This window comes from Larus michahellis, chromosome 11, assembly GCF_964199755.1.
Source record: "Larus michahellis chromosome 11, bLarMic1.1, whole genome shotgun sequence".
Lineage (NCBI taxonomy): Eukaryota > Metazoa > Chordata > Aves > Charadriiformes > Laridae > Larus > Larus michahellis.
In genome coordinates this window covers 18473723-18493089 of record NC_133906.1, presented here as the reverse complement: position 1 = coordinate 18493089, position 19367 = coordinate 18473723, and the positions used below count along the sequence as shown (strand labels likewise).

General features: G+C 60.4%; 1 protein-coding gene across 2 annotated transcripts; it reads left to right on the top strand.

Annotated features, from left to right (window-relative positions):
• The first annotated feature begins 212 nt into the window (after positions 1-212).
• On the top strand, positions 213-17132 carry ANXA6 (annexin A6). 2 transcript variants are annotated; one of them, XM_074604486.1, is made up of 26 exons: positions 213-647; positions 3104-3164; positions 5708-5792; positions 6088-6182; positions 6341-6454; positions 6540-6630; positions 6742-6821; positions 6898-6954; positions 7135-7228; positions 7312-7407; positions 7657-7715; positions 7974-8096; positions 8290-8348; positions 8760-8838; positions 9663-9744; positions 10001-10095; positions 10500-10613; positions 11414-11504; positions 12215-12294; positions 12492-12545; positions 13838-13855; positions 14727-14823; positions 15101-15196; positions 15491-15549; positions 16327-16449; positions 16764-17132. In XM_074604486.1, the coding sequence occupies exons 2-26, from the start codon at positions 3147-3149 to the stop codon at positions 16821-16823; spliced, it is 2019 nt and encodes a 672-aa protein (XP_074460587.1). In that variant the 5' UTR covers positions 213-647; positions 3104-3146; the 3' UTR covers positions 16824-17132. The 2 variants fall into 2 exon arrangements, with proteins under 2 accessions (XP_074460587.1, XP_074460588.1); XM_074604487.1 differs by lacking the exon at positions 13838-13855.
• Positions 17133-19367: the final 2235 nt, after the last annotated feature.

Below are 19367 nucleotides of genomic sequence, written 5' to 3'. Positions count from 1 at the left end.
TTCCCCCCAAAGCAGGTCCTGGGGGGCCAACCCCCCCCCCCCCGCCCCACCTTGCCTTTTGCAGAGGGTCTGGGATGGTCATTTCCCAACCACGGCCCCAGGGAAGGGGGTGATTTGGTGCGGGTTGAGGTGGCCAGCAGCAGGACAAGCTCGGGAGGCAGCGGGGTACCCCGCACCCCAGCGTTCACCAGGAAACCAGGGCTGGGGGGGGGGGGGGGGGGGGGGAAGGGGAATGGACGGAAGAGGGTGAAATTTCCGCAGCTGAAATGCAATCACCGTTATCGCTTTGCACCGCGCACGCCACCGCTGCTGGCACGCAGCCCCTGCGCGCACCCGAGGGGCTTTTCTGCCGAGTGACCCCCCGCTACTTCCCCACACCCTGGCAGGGACAGGGCGCTTCTGCGGGCGGCATCGGGTCCCCCCAAACCCGAGGGGCTGACGGAGGTCCGGCGTGGCGGCGGGGGTGGGAGTGTGGCCCTAACCCCGGTGCCCCGGCAGGCGGGGACTGGAGGGCTCGCCAGCGGTGACGTCTCACCGGGAGGACGAGCCACGCACCAAGGACGAGCGGCAGGGCCACAAGTACGCACCGAGCGCGCCGGTGGCCAGCTGTTCCCTCAAGCGCGCCCGGACAGGCCTCGGTGACACTGGTGAGCGTGGGCTGGCGTGCGGGGGGGACCGTGCTGGTGTGCGAGGGGACGGTGCTGGTGTGCAAAGCCACCGCGGTGGTGTGCGAGGGGAGGAAAGCCCTGGCCCGGCGGTGAGCCCTGCAATGGAGGGGGACTCTCTCCAAGGGGTGGCTGCAGGGGGGGTCCTGATTTTTCTTTTTCTGAAAAATCCTTCATTTTTAACAAAAGGCTGCGCTGCCGGCGGGTGCTTTTTCGGGCGCTGGCGTTGCTGCAGGGGCCATGGGTGTGTCCCCCCGGGATGCGCCTTTGTCCCTGCTGGGGCGGCCATGGCAGCACCCATCCCTCCGTGCAGGGGTCTGGGCTGGGTGGGGAGGATCCCCCCCCACTACTTCGGTACCCGACGAATTTTGCACAGACAAACGCACCCTACGACACCCCAGAGGCATGGAACTTTCGAGGGGCAGGGAGACTTTTGGGCGCTGGGGTGGGGCAGGGGACCTTGGGGACATCCCTTGCCTCGCAGGGAGGATGGATGCTGCTTTTTTTAACCTGGAGAAGGTCCCTTTCCACCCCGCGGGCAGGACGATGGGGGACTGGGTGTGCCGTTGCCTTCGCTATGTGCGGCCGTGCCGGGAGAGCCCCAGCCAGGCAGCAAAAATATCTGCCGGGCTCCTGGGGTGAAACCGCCGAGCCCCGCGCCATGGTGGGGCCCCGGAGGGGCTGGGGGGGTGCACGCTGCTGGGGGGACAGAGGCATTTTTGGCAAGGGCGGGTTGTTCTGCAAAAGGGATGGGCTGTGCGCAGTATTTAGGGTTTTTTCATGGCACTTTCTGTCCAGGGACACCCCCCCTCAATCCAAACCTCTCCATCGTTTTGAGGGGCAGGTACATCCCCGTGCCCGGGCTCTGCAGCCCCCAGGTTTTGCCGCCTGCCCCATGGATGTGTTTGCCCGGGCATCCTCCCCGCATCGCCTGCTGGCAGGGCAAGAGCTGGGGCTGCTCCCCCAGCCTCTGCGGAGGTGTCAGCAGCCGCCGGGGACAGGGACGGGGCGCTGCAGGGACAGGCTGGGGACTGGGTGTGGCCGGGGATTCTCTGCCGCTGCTGAGATGAGTTGGGCGGCCTCAGCCCGGCTGCGGTGCGTGCGCGGAGCGAGGCCGCAGGGCTGTGCCACGCGGGGCTTTCTCCGTTCCCTGGAGGGTACGCAGCTTCCCGTAGGGGCTCCTGAGTGGCATTCAAAGGCCGTGTGGGCCGGGGGCTGAGATCCCCTGGCACCCACCCAGTAGCCGGCCGCAGTGCAGCCCCACTGCGCACAGGGCTCGCGGGGGGTCACCCCCGCCCAGGAGCCACGGGGAAGGGCGGCCGAGGCTTGCAGCTTCCCCAGCTGAAACGAGAAGGGGAGGCGACGGCAGCTCTGCTTTTCTGCAAAACTTCCTCCCCTCGGCAAGGGATGCCCACCAGTGACAGGAGGCTTCCTGCACCCGAGCGGGGTGACCCAGCTGCACCGGCGGCCGCAGGGCTGGGTCCCCCCCCAGCCCATGGCTGCTCTCGCAGGGATGCGGGGCCAAGCCGGGGGAGTTCGTGCCATTTCCACTAAATCGCTCCATGGCATGAAACCGAGCTGGGCTGGGGGTAGAAATCCCCCCAGGGCGGCCCCACTGCGCCTCCAGCTTTCCTGCAACGTGTCGCGGAGGGAGGGCGAGGAGAGGGCTGTGCCTCATGGCCGGAGCTCAGCTGACGCTCAGCGGTTCATTCACGGCCACGCTCCATTTTCCAGCTGTTTTTCTTCCCCCATCAGCTTTCTCGGAGAAAACTGCACTGCCTGGGGACTTTCTCTGGGGGGGTGGGGAGAGCCAACGCTGCAGAGGGTTACAGCTATAAATGGTGCTGGTGTTAGAAAACAACCTACGAGTTACCCTGGAAACCCGTCTGCGTTTCCTGGGCTCTGCTGGGTGTGTGGGACTGATGGCGGCCTTGATTCGGTGCACAGAAACTCAGATAAAGCTGGTGGGCCTTTGCGGGGGCTGCCCGGCCCCGGCACCGTGCAGCAACGGGGTGTCCCCAGCAGCTGCTGGTGCCAGGGATGGACCCAGGGCTCGGGGGGCTGCAGGCTGCGGAGGGGGCATTGCAGCCTGCAGCGAGGAGGGTGAGCCTGGCGGAGGATGCTCTGCCCATTTCCACGTATTCAGCACTTTCTTCCCTTCCCGGTTTCTCTCGGCACCGTCCGGAAGCTGCACGGGGGCCCATCTCCACGGGTCCCAGCCCATGGGGTCCCCAACTTGGTGACAGCTACCAAAGGACCTCAGTTCTGGTGACCGTAGGGCAGCTGGCAAAGCCCCTCACCCTGAGCATCCTCAGCAGTCCGCGGCCATCGCCCTCCCGCGGGTACCGCACCCGCAGCCATGGCGGGAGGGAGCGAAGCCTCCCTGAACCAACGCAGCCCGCAGAGACTCACGTCGGCTTTTCTGTTCCCTCCTGCAGCTCCTCCCTGCCCTCCCTCTGGTGATTTCCAGCTTGGGAAGCCATGGCACCCAAAGGAAAGGTAAGGGTGACCCACACACTGCAGGGAATGGGTCCTGGGGATGCTGTGGGGGTCCCTGCCATGGGCCAGACCCCAGAGCTGGGGAAGCACCTCCATCATGCAGCAAGGATGATAGTGGTGACGTGTGCGGGATGTTTACATTCCTGCCTCTCCAGCCAGCGCTGTCTGGATGTGGGAAGCGCTGTCTGGATGTGGGAAGCGCTGGGGGTGGGGGAGCTGGGAGAGCAGGGACAGCGAGGAGGCAAAAATCCTTTTGGGACCACAGTGGGATGTGGAGGAGAAGAGACGTTGCACTGAGAATTTGGGCTTTCACTGGAGAGAAATCCCGCCTGTGCCTGAGCCCGCTGCAAGGCGTTCAGCCCTGCTTTGGCTTCTCTCCCCCCGCCCCAGCCTGGATTTCTCCCCCCTCGGAGCCGGGGCTGGTGCAATGTGGCAGCTGGGTGAGCAGGTGCTGCCTCGCAGGCAGGAAAACATCTCGGCGTGGGTGGAAAACGCTGCCTCAGTGGGCAGTTGGGGCTGGCAGGGTGCAGGCTGCCTGTGGGGTACAGTGTGCCAGGCAGGGGAGGAGTCCAAGCCCAGACTCTGCTGCTCTCTGCTTTCCATTCCCTCGAGAAATCAAGTAATTATTGCCTCAAGCCTAATTACCCACAGCTTCCCACCCAGCCGAGGGGGTGGTTGCCTCCGGGGTGGGGAAACTGAGGCACAGCGCCGGTGAGCATCACCCTTGCGGTGGTCCAGGACCCCGAGCAGCTGTGCGGTGGGAAAGAGTGAAACCACGCTGGGAATTTTGCTTCCACCCTCCCGGCTCCAGCCTGGCTTATTTTTAGCTGGGAGGTCCCAGGCAGGCCGGGATGACTCAGAGGCTGGAGGAGGGGAGGCGGGGGCCCCCGGCAGCTGAAGCGGGGATGGAAAGGGGATGGGGGTGTGAGGAGGGCGCAGCGGGCAGGGTGCTCTTTCCCTCCCGAGCGACGTTTCTGCACCGCCCTGGGGCTCGTTCCCACGAGGGTGCAGGGAGTGCGGGGCGACACACAGCGCCGAGCTCCTGCCTCAGTTTCCCTCGCCCCAGCAGCACTGCGGCGAGGCAGACAAATCGTGCTTCCATGGCTCAGCAGGCAGGAACACAGCCCTGCTCCTCCTCCCCATTTAACCAGGGCCAACGTCTTGTCTCCCCATCCCCACCCATGCGACCCCAGCACCTTCCAGCCACCTTCATCCCCTCCTGCTGCCTCCAGGCACCTCCTTTGTCCTCCAACTCCTTATTTATGTCTCTGCAAGGCACGTGTGTAGGCAGCAACTTGCAGCGAGCCAGGAGGGTCTGGGAGCTGCTGGGAAGCGGGGCTAAATCCAGCTCTCCGGATAAATCACCTGCAATATGATCTGTCCCCACGCTCGCCCGGCTCCCTCGAAGGGCAGCGTCTCCTCTTGCCGGACCCGGTCCCTACCACATGGGACACCAGTGCCAGCAGCTCCTCCCGAGAGGGCCTGTGGGATGTGCCCAGCCTGAACTGGTTTCTGTCTGGAAAATGGGGGTACAGAGGCCAGCTGTGTGAGATGCACAGTGGAGCTGTTGTGCCACAGCGTTGGGATGGGGCCCAGGGGAGTGACAGGTACCGTGTCCATCCCCCTTGGGTTCATTCCTGGAGGCACTTGCTGGGTCAGGGATGCTGGCACTGGTGCTACCTGCCTGATGCCCGTCTTCTCTGGGGATGTGTCAGCTTTAAATGCCCACACTGGTAACAGACCTGGGCATTCGTGCAGCTCTCAGGGATTTTAAACAAGCCCTGGGAGGTGTATGCACCCAGTCGGCACATGGTAGAAGCAGGGCCGAGGGAGGATGCTCAGAGTTTTTCAGGTGCTGACACAGCTGAGAGCCCCAGCTCAGCTTTCCGCTTAGCAGCCCATGATGATTTTGTGCCTGTAAACGTGCCTCCTTGCTTGGAGGCCACGCAGAGCTTGGGCATCCTCAGCATCCGGAGGGTTCCCCTGCTCGCAACAGGCGGCACGAAAAGGACTTCCTTCATCGCTCCCTATCCACGCCCCATCACTCCCTTTGGCCCGGCTGCATTGCAGGGGGATCATCCCGGTCCTTCCATGCCTTCCCCTGCGTTCAGGGCACCCAACCCTCCCGTGGGGTCTCCCCTTTTCCTGCTGAACCCCTCCCAGAAGGAGCTGGGAACCCAAATGTGCTCAAGAAATGTCCCTTCAAACCACCATCTCATGCTGGCGTGGTGGGGAGGGTTGTTGCCAACTGAAAGACAGGGCACATGCAGCAACCAGAGAGCGATGCCAGCGAGATACCAGAGGGAAGGCTGTGTGCTCCAGTGAGCCGGGGCGCAAACGATTTGCACAGTGGGGAGAGCAAACAGGAAAGAAAAAACTGAGGAGAAGAACAAGTGTTTATGTTCGAGGTTGAACTTTGTCTTCGGGCAACCCGAGCAGGAGAGGATCTCACCCCAATCTTGGTCAGCTTCAACTTCTCCTTCCCCCATCCCACCAGGGGCTGCTCCTTCCCCTTTCACCTTCTCACTTCCTTTCCCCTCTAGGTCTACAGGGGGTCAGTGAAGGATTTCCCAGGCTTTGACGCCAGCCAGGATGCAGAGGCTTTGTACAATGCCATGAAGGGATTTGGTAGGCACGCTCCTCCAGACTGTCACCCCAAGGCCACCCTGATGTCCCCTATTCCTTCGGTTGACCTTTGCATGGCTGGGCATCCTGCATCAGCTCCCCTCTCAGCTGCTTGTCTCCCTTAGCATGCTGCCTCTCCTGGCCCCGCTTCCCTCCCTGGAGCCAGCTCGGCTCTGCTTTTCCTCCTGGCCCTGAGTTGGAAGCAGCTTTGGGCATGGCAGGATGACTATGATAAGCCCAGCCGTGGGGGGCGAGACCCAGCCGTGGGGCTAAATGTGACTCCCGGCTCTCCCGGCAGGCAGTGACAAGGAGGCCATCCTTGACCTTATCACGTCCAGAAGCAACAAGCAGCGAGTGGAGATCTGCCAAGCCTACAAGTCCCTCTACGGGAAGGTAACAGCAGAGACACTCCCTGGTCCGTGCCCCTGCTGCAGACATAGGTGGCCGTGGCTGCCACCAACCAGCCCACGCAGGGACACACCACTGCCTGGACCCGCTCAGAGATGCTGTGGAGCAAAGGGTCCCCCAGCCCCTCTCTCCCCCCCTACCAGGACCTCATCGCAGACCTCAAGTACGAGCTGACAGGGAAGTTTGAGCGGCTGATCGTGAGCCTGATGCGGCCCCCAGCTTACAGCGATGCCAAGGAGATCAAAGATGCCATTGCGGTGAGGGGTGGGCAGTCCCCCCAGGGCTCCCCCAAGGACACCGTGGCTGTCCCCGCTGCTCATGGGGCTGTGTCTCTGCCTGCAGGGTGTCGGCACGGATGAGAAGTGCCTCATTGAGATCCTCGCCTCCCGCACCAACCAGGAGATCCATGACCTGGTGGCCGCCTACAAAGACGGTGAGGGCTGGGGAAGGGCAGGGGCTGCCCTGTGTCCCCTTGGGCCAGGAGAAGGGGCAGAGGTGAGGGGGATCCTGCTCACCAGCCCCTGACCTCTCCCTCTTCCACCAGCTTATGAGAGAGACCTGGAGGCTGACATCGTTGGAGACACATCGGGCCACTTCAAGAAGATGCTCGTTGTTCTGCTTCAGGTATGTCCCTCTGTCTAGCATCTATAGGTGATGGGTGCCCGTGCTCAGCAGGGCTGAGCCCATCTCTGTTCTACAGGGCACCAGGGAGGAAGATGATGTTGTGAGTGAGGACCTGGTGGAGCAGGATGCCAAGGTGAGGCTTGGCAGGTTGCTGGGAGTGGTGGCACCCGGGCAGGATGGGTCTGGTGGCATTGGGACCATCAGGACCTAGACCTGTGAAAGGTGGGTGGGCGCCAAAGGCACCCACACTTGGGCAGAGCCCCATGTGAGCAGCACCCTGACTTGGGCTCTGCCACCTTCCCTGTCCCACAAGGACCTGCTGGAAGCTGGCGAGCTGAAATGGGGCACGGACGAGGCCCAGTTCATCTACATCCTTGGCCGGCGAAGCAAGCAGCACCTCCGCCTGGGTGAGCATCTCCTGCGAGCTCAGGGTTGGGCTTCAAGGTATCTTGGCAGCTTCTCCAGGCATCACCTCGCTCTTGTCCTGCAGTCTTTGATGAATACCTGAAGATTTCTGGGAAGCCGATCGAGAGGAGCATTCGGGGAGAGCTCTCTGGCGACTTCGAGAAGCTGATGCTGGCTGTGGGTAAGTCAGCCCCTGCATGGGGGGAGCTGCCAAAACACAGTGTTGGCCTCGCCGGGGTGGGAGGGCTCAGCGCAAGAGCCAGCAGGATCAGGGCTGTGGCTGTACCCGGTTTCCGGGAGCTCAGGGAGGCTCCGTCAGGGCGGGTGGAGATGTTGAATGTGGTGCCCGAGGGGCATGGGTGCTCAGAGGCTGGGGGCACTGGTGAAGCTGGGTGCCGGCATCCCTCACCGCGCCTCAATTTCCCCGCAGTGAAGTGCATCAGAAGCACGGCAGAGTATTTTGCTGAAAGGCTCTACAAGGCCATGAAGGTGAGTGGATCGCCCCTTCTCCCGGGGGTCCTCCGCAAAGTTGTGGGGACCCAGCCAGAGGAGGGGTCCCCTTGCCATGGGGCTGGAGGGCAGGGTGATGCAGGTCCATGAAAACAGGACTTATGTGACCTGGGGTCTCTGCTCTTCCCTCCAAAGGAGTTACTCCTTCAGACCTGGGGCTGGGTAGAAATCTGACAGAGGGTCCCAAATGTGATGGGCTGAGCAGGGTTGCTTGATACGGGGGCTCCTCTGTTGCAGGGTCTGGGCACCAGAGACAACACGCTGATCCGCATCATGGTGTCCCGCAGCGAGATCGACATGCTGGACATCCGGGAGGTGTTCAGGACCAAGTATGAGAAATCCCTCTACAACATGATAAAGGTAAGTGCTGGGGGTCTCCGGTCAACCTCCTCGTGATGCCAGCGCCCGTGGGAGGGCTGAGCCCCCTCCCCAGCCACCCTGTGCCAGGTGTCCATCTCTAAGAACAAGGCTCAGGGAGACCCCTCTCCACGTGCCCATCCCATGGCACTGTCTTCACCCTCCCTGCCGCATGGTTTTCCATCCATCTTTGCAGGAGGACACCTCTGGGGAGTACAAGAAGGCCCTGCTGAAGCTGTGTGGAGGGGATGATGAGTAAGACCGCCTGTCACCCCGTTTGTCCCTCTTCATCCCCTTGGTGCTGGGTACAAACCACTGGGTCGGAGCCTGGTGGAGCACCTGGACTGGCAGCACCTGCAGTGACAGTGGTTCAGTACGGGGGGCCCTGTGGCCCCTCTGCATGGCCAACCACACCGTCACGGTCCCTTCTTGGCACGTGGTAGCCCCGCAGGGCAGAGACGAACACCTGGAGGGAGGATGCTCCGGTGGGGGCAGTTGGGATTCACCTCCCACTTCCCCCCATGCCCACCCAGCCCCACAGCAAGCACCCAGCTCTTGCCCCCATGCCCAGCACCCAGCGAGTACAGAACATCCCCCACGGAGGGGCAGGACGGGGTGCGGGACCCCCACAGCTCACTGTCCCCTGTCCTTGCCCTCCCATTGCAGTGCCGCAGGTGAGTTCTTCCCCGAGGCGGCGCAGGTGGCCTATCGGATGTGGGAGCTTAGCGCGGTGGCCAAAGTAGAGGTCAGCATCCCCCTGAGCCCCCCCGTACCCTCCTTCTGCTCCCCGCCAGCTTGGGACCCCCGGCTGCTCCTCTCTGCCGCGGGACATGGCCAGCCCCGCACCTCCTCCGCTCTGTCTCTCGCTCTACGTCTTCTCTCGACACCATCCTCCAGTTTTGGGGCACAAAGTTGGTGGGACGTAACACTGGCAGTGCTGGCCACCCCCCCACAGGCTCCACTAACCCTTGGGGTGGCATGTCCTGCATGTCTGCAATGCGTCACACACAGCCCTGGCTCCAGTGCCCTCCGGAGAGACCCCTGCAGCCCACCCCGAGGCCAGGGCACGGCCATGCCATGGGCAACCAGGACACTGCATGCAGCTGGAGGCACCCACAAAAGGGCGCTTTGGGATGTGCAGGAAAGGCACCCTGAGCCCTACGTGCACGGGGAGGATGGAGCTGTGCTGGGAGCTGTTAAGGATGCAGGAGCACAGAATTACAGGGCAGGAGCGGGCATCCTTTCAGCGACTCCTCTTCTGGCTCTCAGCTGATGCGGCCAGCCCTGGCCAAGGTGTCCCAGCACTAGGGGAGGCGGGTATAACACTGAGCAGGACACTGAGACTCCAGGGACTGCCTGTTACTGTCTTCTCCCCTCTCTCTGCTAGCCTGGCCTCAATGGAAGGGGTGACAGTGGTGGGGACATCCCCACTGAGCCCCAGGTGCTTGCACTAACACACAACCTGCTTTGGCCTCGGCTTGCCGGGTGGCACCTTCCCTCCCTCCCTCCATCCCTCCTTCCATCCCACCCAGCTCGGGGATGAACCCAAACCCCTCTGTGCCTCCACAGCTGCGAGGAACCGTGCAGCCTGCAGGAAGCTTCAATGACGATGGGGATGCGCAGGTGCTGAGGAAGGCGATGAAGGGCCTGGGTAAGCTGGGACCACACGCCCAGCCCCTTCCTGATGCTCCTCAACAGCTCCTGGGGCAGAAAGCCCACCCTTCCCCATGCAGGGCTGCCTGAAAGTCCTGGGGGAGGGGGAAAAGAGCCAGTTTTGGAGCCATGGGAGCTCCCTCTTCCCCATCTCCCTTTTACCAGGGGACAGCAATGTGCCCACAGTTAGAGGTGACATGGTGTGGCTCTGCTGTCCCCCTCGGCTCTCCCCAGCATCACTGCTGTCATTGCAGGTACGGATGAAGGGGCCATCATCGACGTGGTGACGCAGAGGAGCAATGCCCAGAGGCAGCAGATCCTAAAGGCTTACAAGGCTCACTACGGCAGGGTACTGCCACCCACCTCCCACCCTGCTCCGTCCTTCTGCCTGCATCCCACCCCCTCCCACACAGATACCTGCCCCTCGCTGAAAGAAATCCTGCCCGGGGAGCGGTGGGCAGCCAGGACACCCCAATTTGCTCTGTTGTGACTCCCCCAAGGAAGACCAAGTTGTCAATCAGCCTCCCGTTGTGGGAGGGCATCCCTTCCCCTTCGCTTGCCCCATCCTCAGTCCCACACTCCAGAGCCAGGATCTCCCCAGAGCCATCCCCCCAAAATGTCACCTTAAACCACCCCCAGGGTCTTCCCAGATATCTTCCACCTCCGTGCTCTCCTCCCCTGTTTTCTCCCCGATGTTGCCTCGGCCGGTCTGTCGGAAGGAGCTGGGGACTGACCCCACAAACACTCTTGCAGGACCTGATGGCAGACCTGAAATCCGAGCTGTCGGGCAGCCTGGCAAAGCTGATCCTGGGGCTGATGCTGACGCCGGCGCAGTACGATGCCAAGCAGCTGAGGAAGGCCGTGGAGGTAACTGCCACACTGGTGAGATCGGCTCCAGCATGTGAGGATGAGGAGGTTTTCACTGTGGTTGTACCCACACTGCTGGTGGCCCGGGGCTGTGAGTGCACCCCAGCTTCACACCCCCCCAAGCTCTCGTCTCCTTTATGGAAGGAAAGCAGAGCAGAAAGCACCGGGACAAAGACCTGGTTTATACTCAAGACCCGCCAGGAGCCCAGTTTGGCCTCTTTGCAACCCAGCTTGTACACAAAGTCTTTCAAGGAGGCCTTCCATGGCTTTACAGAGCATCCCACCTAAACATGAGGAGGAACTTCTTTACTTTGAGGGTGGCAGAGCCCTGGCACAGGCTGCCCAGAGAGATGGTGGATTCTCCAACGCTGGAGACATTCCAAACCTGCCTGGACGCGTTCCTGTGCAACCTGCTCTGGGTCACCCTGCTCTGGCAGGGGGTTGGACTAGATGATCTCCAGAGGTCCCTTCCAACCCTATGATTCTATGATCCCCACGTTGCAGCAGGAGCAGTGCTCTGCCAGGCAGAGGCAGGCACAGGAGAGCCAGAGTAGGGGCAAACCAGTAGCGTGTAGCACTATCCACCAGTCACACCAGTTGGTGTTGGTCACACCCTACTCTTGGACACTTTCATGCTGTTTCCTACCAGCCCATGGGGCCGTTTGCTGGACATGGACTTTGGGCATGTGGTAGCCCTGTGGTTAGAACAGCCCCTCCTTGCCTGGCACTGGTGGGGCGACGCTGCCATGTCCCCGTCCAGCGCTGCCACCCTCAGCACCCACCATGCCGCTCTCTTCCAGGGGGCCGGCACAGACGAGAGTGTCCTCATCGAAATCATGGCCACGCGAAACAACCAGGAGATCGCGGCTATCAACGAGGCGTATCAGGAAGGTACGGCATGGGAGGGACATGGGGAGCACCAGGTCCTGGGTAGAGACCGCATTTAATGCTGTATGAGGCCCTTTCCAGAGCCTGGGGTACAATTGTCTCTGGGTTGGGTCCATGGCTTGGTTCTATGAAGGTCCATTAGTCCTTCCAGGCAAGAGCAGCTTTTCCCTAGTTCCAACACCTTATTAAAGAGCAGTAGAATCCTTGGATGAGGATTTCTCACACCTCCAGACCACACACTTCTCTTTCCCTTCCATCTGTGTCCCCTTCTCCCTAGGGAACAAGAGCTGCAAGCACCAGGTTAAATCCCCAGCCTCTTCCCTCCCAGAGACCCCCCGGTTTTAAATAGAGAGCTCTGTGGCTGGTCACCCCCAGCAGAGTGCGGGTCCTGGCCTCTCTCCATGTCACGGTGACATGCCCCCACCTCTGCCACCAACTTCTCCTCCCCGGAGAGCTCTTTTGCAACGACCCCGTTCCTTCAGGAGCACCTGGAGCAAGAGGCTGTGCTCATGCCCAGGGCTTTAGAGCTGCTGGGCTGATCCCTGGGCCTAAGAATGGCAGATGGAGGAACCCAATTCAGCCATGCGAAGCCTGGAGAATAGTCACCACTGTCCATGGGCCCCGTGGGGATCCACGGACACAACAGGCACCGGTGGGTGGGAAGCAGAGCTGCAGGCAGGGTGCAGGGCTCAGCTTGTACCCTTTCTCTGCAGCCTACCACAAGCGCCTGGAAGATGACCTGAGCTCCGACACATCAGGGCATTTCAAGAGAATTCTCGTCTCCCTGGCTCTGGTAAGGGCAGGTTTCTTGCTGGGGATTGTCCCCTCCCTGCCGTGGGCAGTGGTGGGGGTCTGCGAGGACGTGGCTATGGGGAAGACATCACCATAGTGCTGGGCAGTGCTGCTGGACCCTTCTGCCACCCCCTCGCTTGGGGGTCTCCCGGGAGATGTCCTCTCCCCAGCTCCGTGATTTTCTGTATTGAACCACAGGGCAACCGTGACGAAGGACCAGAGAACCTCACACAGGCGCATGAAGATGCCAAGGTAAGAACCGCACTGACAGTGCCGTTACAGGCTCTGCAGAATAAAACATGAGGATGTTGCATCCCCTGGTCTGGAAATGGCACCCTCAGGGAAGGATGCTGCGTCAGGGTCTCTGTAAGGTGCAGGTGGAGATCCCAGGTGACGTGAAACGCTTGGTGGTAAAGGTCCCTGGCCTGATTTCTGCAGCCCTGGGCTGTGCTGCTCCACGGGAAGCTGCAAACCATGAGAGCACCACTGGGGGTCAGCCCCGGGGAGCTCCCAACCAGGGACTGCGGGGTTCCTTGGGCAAAGCTGCCACTCTGGGGTCCGGTAACACACACTGATGCTGAAATCTGGCACTTGAGCTTCAAAGGCAGCTTCGAGCTGCTCTGCAGGAACCAGCCACCTCTTTGTGTTGTGCCTGGGGCAGCCCTGAAGCCTAAGCTGCTTTTCACCCTGCCAGCACTCTGGGATGCCAACCCCAGCTCCCAAACCATTGCTTCATCTTTACTGGGCTGTGTTGAGCTGGAGGGGGAAGGCTGAGCAGCAGCAAGCGGTGCAGGGGGGGTGCTGGGGCCCCACTGCCTGGCTCAGATCCTGGTCCCAGCGGACCCGGGACTCCCGGGCTGTGCACCTTGGCCTCCTGCTCCTTTGGGCCAAACCTCTTCTAAAAGGGGCTGGGAAAGCTCGGTGCGGGGTCAAACCCTAGCTCTCGCTTGGCTGTCCTGCCCCAGCACCGCTTGCCCCGATGCATGCTGGCAGCAGCGGAGGCGCAGCTCTCCCAGCATGGCCGCTGCCGGCAGAGGGAGCGGATGCTGCGCTGCCTGCGCCCCGCCGCATGCGCTGCCGCTTGCCTCGACCTGCTGCGGAGAAAGAGAGAGCCAGGGGTGACAAACACAGGGACGAGCCAGCCAGGTGACAGCTGGCCCGGCGATAACGCTGTATTTTGTCAGCAAAGCTGCCCTTCCCCTCCTCCGGGCAGAGACGGGCAGGATGCTGTGCGCCAGCCTGGGGCCAGGCAAGGATGCTCCCCCAAGGAGCAACGGCTGGTACCCAAGGCCCAGGGGTAGGGGGGGTCACCTTGCTTGGCCAAAGACCACCCTCCCCTGCCCCAGGTAGGGGTGTAGAGGCCAAACTGGAGGAGGACACAGGTCCTAAGATCAGGCCCACCCGTGGGGAAGCAGGGGAGCTGGAGACAGGTCATTTTTAGGGGATTTTGCTAGACTTCCCTCGCTTTGTCAGGGAAGGATAAAGGTTGAGCAGCACCTTTTCTGACCCTGTTGTCTTCCTGTCTCTCTCTTTCTCTCCGCCAGGTTATTGCTGAGACCCTGGTGAGTGCCTGCCCCTTCGCTCCTCAGCCTTCTGCATGTTTGGGGGGATGCTGGGGTCCTTGGATGCAGGGCTGGGGCCGGGAGGAGCAGCCCCATGCGCTGGGACTCCTTTGGCCACGCAGGCTGTGCTTGCTTGCTTGGGGTTCCAGGTTCCTTGCATGAGGATGGGCGGCAAGGGGACAGATGGGACCTGCACAAAGGCATTTCCCTGCAGCACTGAGCCGGGAGGGGGGAAGGCAGGAGAGAGGGAAAGCTACCTTCCTGCCCTTGGGTGGGCTGGGGACCAATCCTGCCCACTGCCCGCGTGCAGGACCTCTGTTCCTGGCAGCACGGGACTCAGGGCTGGCTTCCCCAGCTCACCAAAAGTGGGAATTGGGGAAGGGGAGGCTTTCTACTGCAATGGCCTGAGGGTGTGACGAGTACTGCTCCCCCTGAGCCCCGCAGCAGGGGTGGCAGCCATCTGAGCCACCGGCAGCACTGCTGCAGCCCAGGGCGGAGGGTGGCTCCCGTGTCTGGCAGCTCCGAATTTCCTGTTCAATATTGGTCACTCCCAAAACATTCTCCCCAAAGGACAAGAAGAAAGTCTTGTCCACGAACATTGCAAAGCTTTTTTTTTTTTTTTTTTCCATAAAAACTGGAAAACGTCTTTTCTCAGAGGTAATGTGTGGGTGGGCAGCTGTGCACCTTCACATCCATGCATAGAAAATGCCTTTTTTGGCCAAAAAAAGATATTTTCCTGCTCATAAGAGCCACTCCCTTTGCAAGAGGGTGTTCAGGACTGGCTGTCCCAGGAAGAGCTGTTTGATATCTTTACCTCTTCCCACTATGTCCGTCCCCTTGCCTCCCTCTTCGCTCTTGGTTACTCTTTCAGAAACTTGCTGATGTCGCCAGCAATGACTCCAGCGACTCCCTGGAGACCCGCTTCCTCAGCATCCTCTGCACCCGCAGCTACCCCCACCTCCGCAGAGGTAGGACCACATTTCTCCATCACTGCCGGACCCTCAGCTGCGACACAAGTGCTTTGATTTGGGCTAGATGGGACTCCTGGGCAGCAGGAGGTTGGGGTGGCCCTGTTTCCCCAGTGGTGGGAGGAGGTGGCATTTGGGGTGGCTGGTTGTAGTCACCCAAGCCTGCTCTCATCCCATCCGGTCCAGAAGCCTCCATGGTTGAGGCTAGATTCTCCTGGGTGCGCAGGGCTGGGATGGAGCAGCTCAGTGGTGACCCTCTCCTCTCCCCCATCCCCAGTGTTTCAGGAGTTCATCAAAATGACCAACCATGATGTGGAGCACGCCATCAGGAAGCGGATGTCGGGGGACGTGAGGGACGCCTTCTTGGCCATCGGTCAGTGCCCAGCGGGTGATCCCTCAGGGCCGGGCTCCCCAGAGGGCAGGCAGCCCCTTCACCTGTCTGTCAAGGCAAACGCAAGGGCATATTCCTGCTGCCTTTGGGCCATGGAGAATCCCAGTGTGGCATGGGGTTGGGGCACTTGTAGGGTGTCCTATGGGGCCAAGCCTGCACCCTTGTACCAAGGAGGGTTTGCAGCTGACCCAATGGGTGGCACAGCTCCTCGCTGCAATATGTCCTCTGGGTGCCAGGAGCCATGAGCCCACTTTCTCTCCCCTCTGTGTGTTGCAGTCCGGAGTGTGAAGAACAAGCCGGCCTTCTTCGCCGACAAGCTCTACAAGTCCATGAAGGTGAAGACAGGATTTCCTGGGGCTGGGCTGCGGGAGGGGGCAATGGTGGGCAGACACCCTTTGGGACTCTCTGATTTAAGCCCACAGCAGTGATGGGGTTTGGCCCCTGGCCATCCCCAAAGGAGCGGGGCAGGGCTGAGCTGTAACCAATACTGCATCAGCTTTCTGGGGTTAGCAGGGGATGCAGCGGGCTTGTGTCTTGCCGGCAGCAAGCCCAGCACATGTCCAAGGAGAGATCACAGAATGATAGAATAGTCTGGGTTGGAAGGGACCTTTAAAGGCCATCTAGTCCAACCCCCCTGCAGTAAGCAGGGACGTCTTCAACTCAATCAGGTCACTCAGAGCCCCGTCCAACCTGACCTGGAATGGTTCCAGGGATGGGGCATTGACTGCCTCTCTGGGCAACCTGGGCCAGCACTTCACCACCCTCAGCGATAAAAACTTCTTCCTTATATCCAGTCTGAATCTTCCCTCTCCTAGTTTAAAACCATTACCCCCTGTCCTATTGCAACAAGTCCTGCTGAAAAGTCTGTGCCCATCTTTCTTATAAGCCCCCTTTAAGTACTGAAAGGCCAGTACAAGGTCTCCCTGGAGCCTTCTCCTCTCCAAGCTGAACAACGCCAACTCTCTCAGCCTGTCCTCACAGTGGAGGGGCTCCAGCCCTCACAGCATCTTCGTGGTCTCCTCTGGACCCAATCCCCAGCTTGGGCTGTGCTGGAGCCGGATGCCTGGGCCCCAGTCCCTCGGGGGTTATTTGTTCAAGCTTCTCTTTTGCAGGGCGCCGGCACAGATGAGAGGACCCTCACTCGGATCATGATTTCCCGGAGCGAGATCGACCTGTTCAACATCCGGGGCGAGTTCATAGACCTGTTCGACAAATCGCTGCACCACATGATCGAGGTGAGGGGACCTGGGCATCCCTCCCCAGCTTGTCACCTTGTCTGGCTGAGCCCTGGCCATGAGCCCTGCAGGGACCCGAGCCGTAAGCGGTGCCACAAGGGGCTGAGCATCACCTGGGGAGGGGGAACCTGCCCCAACCAGCCCCAGTGTGGGCAGGTCTGGCTGTAGAAGGGATGTGCCAACATCTTCCACTGCTGTGCAGATGCCTGTGGGGTGGCCAGGGCATGGAGCTATGCCTTCCCAGTGCCTTCAACCGGGCTTCCCCAAGGCCGGCATCAGCAGGCAGCGCTTTGACATGGGTCTCCCTCTTGCAGAAAGACACCTCTGGCGACTACCGCAAGGCTCTGCTGGCCCTGTGCGGCGGGGAGGACTAGGCGGCCGCGGGAGCCCCTTCGTCGTGTCTGAGCCAGCACACACGCACCCACCGCCTTGATGTCACTGCAGCTTTGGGGGCTTCGGGGGACGCTCGGTTCCCTGCAGAGGACGACTCACTTCGCGCTGGAAAGCGGCACCACATTGCAAGCGGGGGAGTCTCGGGGAGGGGAGCAGAGGGGTCTGGGTAGGGGGATTATTGTCTGTCTCAGTGCAAAATAATTCATACCCAAACACACCACTAGCCCAGGAATTTACCCAGATGGAAAAGACAATTTTAAATCTCATAAATAAAACCTTACTGTTGCTGACCCTGTGGCCAAGAGAGCCAATTTATTGGGGCAGGTTTGGGTGGGAGGGAGCCCGTGCTGAGGAGTCGCAGTGTCTCCTTGCTCACACAGGCAGGAGCCCAGTCCCAGCCCCAGGGAGAGCCCTAGAAACCCCAAAAGCCCTCTGAGCAGCACCGCAGGATCCTCCAGTGCTGAGAAAGGGTCTGGAAATGCGTCTGGGGCTGGCAGCAGCTCTGGAATTTCACTTTGTGCCTCTGAAAACCCCCGTCAGGATTCGTGCCGTTGTGTGGATGATGCTTTTATAAACCAGAGATACAAATCGGACTTGGTGGCATTCACCCGTCCTTGCACGCAGTTTCCTGTGCTTTCAAGCTGCTGAAGAAGCAGTCGAAAGGCACATGCCACAGACGCTACACCCCCAAACAGTTTATGTTTGCACTTCCCCCCCAGCGCCCAGGAGAAAAGAACTGGAATTTCCAAAAGTGGGAAATTCCAGCACTTTCAATTGTTTCCAAGTCAGAACAAAAAGTCTTGAATACCCAAGTCTTCCTCAGAACAGCTGGGTGAGGAAAGCTTCACCTTCAAAATATCAAAGCAGCGTTAGGAATAATAACACAATATTATTACAACACTTCAAAACCAGCTGAGGTCGAGAAGCAGCAACATGTAGAGACAAACCAGGGAAGGTGAAACGACTCAGCTGGTTGTTATTCCACTGAAAATTCCCTTGATGCCTTCCTGTAAAACATCCCCTTGTAACAAAATCACCCTTCTTGGGGGGAAAAGAGCCTGGCTAAAGCTTCTTCACCCTCTCCCATCGAGATCTCGGCTCTTCTGTCTTGTCCCTGTGTGTAAGTAGGAATGGGCATCCCTGTCCAGGCAATGTCTGGGGGGGGCTGAATTCACCCCAGGCCCACAGCAGCCTGGGGATCACCTGCTTGGCCAGGAACGTGCTGTGCAAAGGCTTTGAGCAGATGCAGAAGATGTTTTGAAGGGCAGATATAACCACAGTCTTCATCTGCCTGTCTCTTCCTGTGGCTCAGCACTGCAGCTCTCAGCTTCGCAGCACAGGCACGAGGCTGCCGGAGAGCTGGGCATGGCACAGCACCCGCGGGGAGCAGAACCGGTCCCACCCAGGGCTACATCCCTGCAGCTGGGCACGGTGCTCTCAGGGACCCAGCTGCAATGTCCAAGGAAGTTTTGGGGCTCAGGGGACGGGCCCCAGCCCGGCATCCTTGGGAGAGCTGGATTTGGGGCAATGGAGCTCTGCTCCTCCGGAGCAGGGGGGAAAATCTGCTCAGCATTAGCACAAGTCCTCAACACGCGAGCCATCATCCTGATATGTTGCCAAACATCCTTCTTGTTGCCAAAACAGAGGCTTCTGGGGTGCGCAGAGGGGGTGCATTCCCCGGGCACAGGCGTAAACGCTCCAGGGAAATTCCTGGCTGTACCAAAATTACTATAAGCCTGTGACCAGTGACTCCCGGCTGCCTCGAAGCAGCGCAGGACCGTGAGTGAGACCAGGCAGCCCCTCGGGGCCGGTCCCCAGCCTGGCTCAGGCTGATGCTGCCACCAGAAAGCCCATCTGACCCCAGCACAGCGGTCCCAAGGCCGGGAATTTCCTCGGCACTCATTGTCAACTGCTCCTACGATGAGGGCAAGATACCAGGGTCACACAGTGTTTGGGGACAGGGAGGGAGAGTGGGATGGGATTTCCTCCTTGGAGCAACTCCCTCTCCTGGAAATTCCTGCTGCCAAAAAGTCCTCGTCTTGCCCCAGATCCATAGTAATCCGTCTCCAGCAGTGGCTGCTACAGCCAGAGCAGAAAACAGCCAGCGGTGTTTTGATTGTTGCAAGTACTTAAGCAGACTCAATATCCTATTTAAGCGCAGGATGTTTCAGCATCCCGCTCCCACGCTGCTGGGGCTGGTAGGACACCTGGGGCTGCTCACGGTGGGCTGCCCAACGAGGGAGAACCACGAACCGGACTGAGCTCAGCAGAGCTGCCCACCCCGAGGGCAATGCCAGGAGGGTGACGGCATCTTGGGAAGCACAAGCATGGCCTCTGGGACTCGTTCTGCACCTGGGGCATTTTCTCCCCGTTTCTCACCCTGATGCTTTCTTGCAGAGGTTGATGAATTTGCAGCCAGCTCCTGTTTGGAGACCTGCCCCCATTTGGTGTCATGCATCGCAGTAAAGGCATCTGCCAACCGAATGAAATTCCTGCTGCCCTCCCATGCTGGAGAGCCTGAGGAC